This window comes from Cebus imitator, unplaced genomic scaffold (genome assembly GCF_001604975.1).
Source record: "Cebus imitator isolate Cc_AM_T3 unplaced genomic scaffold, Cebus_imitator-1.0 Scaffold169, whole genome shotgun sequence".
In the NCBI taxonomy this organism is placed as follows: domain Eukaryota; kingdom Metazoa; phylum Chordata; class Mammalia; order Primates; family Cebidae; genus Cebus; species Cebus imitator.
In genome coordinates, this window is record NW_016107484.1 from 3432250 (window position 1) to 3437000 (window position 4751).

General features: G+C 52.2%; 1 protein-coding gene across 24 annotated transcripts in view; it reads right to left on the reverse strand.

The window, feature by feature from the left end:
- The window catches only part of NCOR2 (nuclear receptor corepressor 2), a 245887-nt gene that overhangs the window by 144795 nt on the left and 96341 nt on the right, over nt 1–4751 (reverse strand). For all 24 annotated transcript variants that reach the window (XM_037744259.1, XM_017544426.2, XM_037744276.1 and 21 more), the window contains one exon: nt 3870–4049. In XM_037744259.1, the coding sequence (XP_037600187.1) occupies nt 3870–4049 (180 nt within the window). The remainder of the gene's footprint in view (nt 1–3869; nt 4050–4751) is intronic.

The window sequence follows — 4751 nt, forward strand, 5'->3', positions numbered from 1 at the left end:
CCCATCATCCTCATCACCCCTTCGTCCTCATCCTGATCACCCCCATCAACCCCTCCTCATATATTCGTATACTGGACCCCCTCCTAACACCCTTGGAAAGGGCATTCCATCATCCTGCCATCTGCTTCACAGCAAGAGGGTGGCTGAAGACCACAGCGTTTCGGACACTGGCCCAAGGTCAGATGGGAGGCCAATGCCCAGTACTGCAATGTGACAGGGCATTGCAAGAGAGATCAGAACATGGTCTGCTCCACTTATGATGCTCACACAGCCCGCACGTGACCACAGGGCATATCAGTATGAACCCAAAAAGGCGGCCAAGAAGTGAACGCAGCAAGAGCCAGAAAACCCAGGGTCCTGGCTTCTGCCAACTCCGGGGCTGGAGGCCTGAGCAGAACTGCCTCAGTCCCATAGCGACCCCTGGTGGTTGCTTCAGGAAGGGCATCGAAATACTCCCGCTAAGCACCAAGCAAATGAAGGCAAGAGTGAGTCCAGGGCCCAGAAAGGGTGGGTGGAAGGGAGACTCCCTCCAGCTGGGGAAGGTTGGCCCTCCCGCAGGCACTAGAGGAAAACACTACCTGGGACACCTACAGAGACCCAGCTAAGAAGGTGACTGAGCTCTGCTGGGCCAGGATGTAAGCCTGAGCCCCACGCTCACCAGCTCTGCAGTCTCGGGCAGGGCACTTCGCCCCCAACCTCAGTGTTTGCTCAGCGAAACCTGCAAGTACACGCCCACCTGTAAGGCTGTCTGGAGGATCAAGGAGGCAATGCAGGAAAGTCCTCCTGCACCGCAGCGACGCACTAAAAAGGGCTGTCTCATGGAGTCAGACCACAAGGGGCACCGCTGCACAACATCAAAAACGTTTTTCCAAGGAAGATAAAACGGTTGGTGTGGCTGGCCAGAGTGGCTTGCACCGGAAACCCAACATTTGAGAGGCCGAGGCGGGCAGATCACTCAAGACCAGCAGTTTGAGACCAGCGTGGGCAACAGGGTAAAACCCCATCTCAACAAAAGATGCAAAAATTAGCTGGGTTTGGTGGTACACACTTGTACTCCCAGCTACTCAGGAGGCCGAGATCGGAGGATCGTTTGAGCCCAGGACGTAGAAGCTGCAGTGAGCTAAGATGGCACCGCTGCACTCCAGCCTGGGCAACAGAGTGAGACTCCGTCTCGAGAAGACGGGGGCTGGTGAGGGTGTGGAAAACCTGGAACTTTCATACGCTGTTGGTAGGAATGTAAAATGGGGCAGCTGACGTGGAAAACAGCTTGGAAAGTCATCAGCACATTAAACCTGGAGTCACTGCGCAATAATTCTGTGCCTAGGTATATACCCACAAGAACTGAAAACAGGTGTCCCACAAAAACGCGAGCACGAATGCCCACCAGCAGCGTGATTCACAACAGCCGCAGCCCCAATGGCCACCGATAATGAAATAAACAAAGTTGGCATCTCCATACAATGAAATATGATTCAGCTATAAAAAGGAACGAAGGACTGAGACGAGAGACGACATGATAAACCCCAAAACCAGGACGTGACGTGGAAGAGCCCAGACGCAACAGGACAAATGCTGTGTGATCCAATGTATAGGACATGTCTGGAACAGGTGAATCGTGGAGACAGAGAACAGGCTGCTTCAGTTCCTAGGCGGCTTCCCTGGGGGCTGTTGCAACGGCTTAGAACCAGACAGAGGTGATGGCAGCATGATACCGAACATGCCAAACGCCACTGACCTGTGCACTTTAAAATGATCATGTTTGAGAATTTCACTTTTGAAAAATGCCAAAGTAGAATTTAGGGGGAAACAAACAAACAAAAACCGCAAACCTAACCACTGAGGGCCGTCTGGAGCTGCCTGGCTGCCAGCTGCAGTCACCAACGTGTGCCAGTGCCCCGAAGCTTCAGATCCACCCCAGGGCCGGGACTAGAGACCTAAAGGTGCAGTACCAGGCTGGCCCTGGCAATGTCTGCCCACCCCCGCTGGGGTCTGGCCCCCTCGGGATGCCTGCGCCACCATCATGAGACCTACCCACTGCCTGCTGAAGCCTGGGACAGCCGGCAGTCTCGAGGACTAGGCCCTACAGTTGGACTATCCCCAAATCCTGGTTCCCCCAACCACGTGAGAACCCTGATCGCCCCTTGAAATCAACGCTCTCCCCCTTCAAAACCCAGGTCCCACGGCACCTCTTCCTGGAACCCTTCTCTCACCAGCCTTCGCGATCTGCCTACAGTGGCTGGGATGAGCCCTTGATCCTCCTTGGAGCCCCCACTTCCTTGTCTGGAGTGCGTTAGATATGAGCCTACTTCCCTGTTAGTCTACACACTCCCTGGGGCCAAGACAGTGTCGCGATGACTCAATCAACCATTTTTAATGAGCACCTACTATGTACCCCATGCTGCTCAGAACACAGCAGTTAACAGGAAGAGAAGGAGAGGACCACTGTCTAACAAAGCTAGGCCTATATTAATTCAAATAATGAGGCCACCATTGGGGTGACGAGACAGATCAGCAATTGGCAAAATTTATCTTTTTGGTGAAATAGGGTCTCACTCTGTCGCCCAGGCTGGAGTGCAGTGGCGTGATCATGGCTCATGCAGCCTAAACCTCGTGGGCTCAGGCATTCCTGCCTCAGACTCCTGAGTAGCTGTGACCACAAGCATGCACCACCACACCTGGCTAATGTTTTAAATTATTTGTAGAGATGGGGTCTCACTCTGTTGCCACACTGGACTCAAACTTCTGGGCTCAAGTGATCCTCCAGTCTCAGCCTCCCAAAGTGCCGAGATTACAGGCATGAGCCACCGTGCCCGGCCCAAAGCTTTTCTTTAAAGGCCTAAATAGCAAATATTTTTGACTTTGCAGGCCACACAGGTCTCTGTTGTGATGAGTTAACTCTGCCAATGTGGCACAAAAGCAGTCATACAGACACATGTGTATAGAGATACACAGACAAGTCGTCGTAGCTGTGCCAATAAAACTTTATTTACAAAAACCAGCAACAGCTAGAATTGGCTAGATTGGCTGAACCCAGAATAAAGGAGGGTTGGGGTGCATGTTCCTGTACAAAGCTGAGGTGGCCCCTTGGTGTCAGGGACATCAGAGCAGAGACCTGAATGATACCAGGGAGTGAATCACAAAGAGCTGGAAAAAGGCAGATTATCAAGGAATTGTATGTTAACTCATATTCAAAACAAAATTATAAAAGGAACGTTATAAATATTTACATCAGATTTTTCTCATGTTTTGTGTGGTTTCAACAGTGACAATGTGGATTTATTTTTAATCTCGAGGTCTTTCTTCCTCTTCTACAAGCTGTCCATTTTACAGGCAAGGAAACCGAGACTCCAGAGATGAAGGTTCCGGGGCCACACGGCTGGTGAGGAGCAGTCAGGAGGCCGGGGCTATTTCCGCGCATCACAGATAAGGAAAGGGAAGCACCGAGAAGGGACTGCTCACCCACACTGCTGGGTGTTGGGAAAAACAGGATCTGAACCTGGACGACCTGGCTGGAAATCCTGAACTCTAGCCTGGCATGCCCGCGCTGCCTAATGCGGCAGTCTGTGTGGCTATGGAAAGGGACATTGAATGTGTATATTAAACAAAATTTACAAATCCATTCCTCAGTTGCAGCAGGCACATTTCCAATGCTCAACAGTGGAACGTGGCTATCCTGCAGATACAATGTCTCCATCATGGCAGAAAGTTCTGTGGATGGTGCTCCTGTCCAATAAAGGTAAAGGGCATAAAAACCAGCGAGCACCTGGGAACTTGGAAAGGGCTTTGCTTAGCGCAGGTCGTGACAGCACCGTCACTGCTGCTAGAATGGAGGCTCACAGCCAACACTGCCCACCCCTGCCCATTCACACCTGCTTCTTCTTCAGCTTAGAGATCTGCTGCTCCACCATGGTGATCTCTCGGTCCACGCGGTCCATGTTCTGGATCAGCTCCTCCTTGGACAGCCGCGGAGGCACCAGCTCCAGCTCAGGGTCGGCGTGTGGGGGGCTGGGGGGAGACACCGGTTCCAGTTTGCCAGTCAGGCTGCGGTCCTGTGGCAGAGAAAAAACGGGCAAGGAGTCAGCACAGGGGACACCCCTGGTCCGTAATGCCCTGTGATGTTTAATGCAGAGTGTCAACTTGATTGGATTGAAGGATGCAAAGTACTGATCCTGGGTGTGTCTGTGAGGGTGCTGCCAAAGGAGATTAACATTTGAGTCTGTGGGCTGGGGAGGCGGACCCACCCTTAATCTGGGTGGACACCATCTAATCAGCTGCCAGCAAATACAAAGCAGGCAGAAGAACGTGAAAGGACTAGACTGGCCTAGCCTCCAAGCCTACACCTTTCTCCCCTGCTGGGTGCTTCCCGACCTTGAACATCGGACTCCAAGTCTTCAGCTTTGGGACTCAGACTGGCTTCCCTGCTCCTCAGCCTGCAGATGGCCTCTTGTGGGACCTTGTGATCGTGTGAATAAATACTCTTTAATAAACTCTCGTGTGTGTGTGTGTGTGTGTGTGTGTGTGTGTGTGAGTTCTGCCCCTCTAGAGAACCACTCTGTGTGTGTGTGTGTGTTAGTACTGCACCTCTAGAGAACCACTGTGTGTGTGTGAGTTCCGCCCCACTAGAGAACCACTCTTTGTGTGTGTGCGTGTGTAAGTGTCAGTTCTGCCCCTCTAGAGAACCACTCGTGTGTGTGTGTGTGTGTTAGTTCCGCCCCTCTAGAGAACCACTCGTGTGTGTGTGTGTGTGTGTG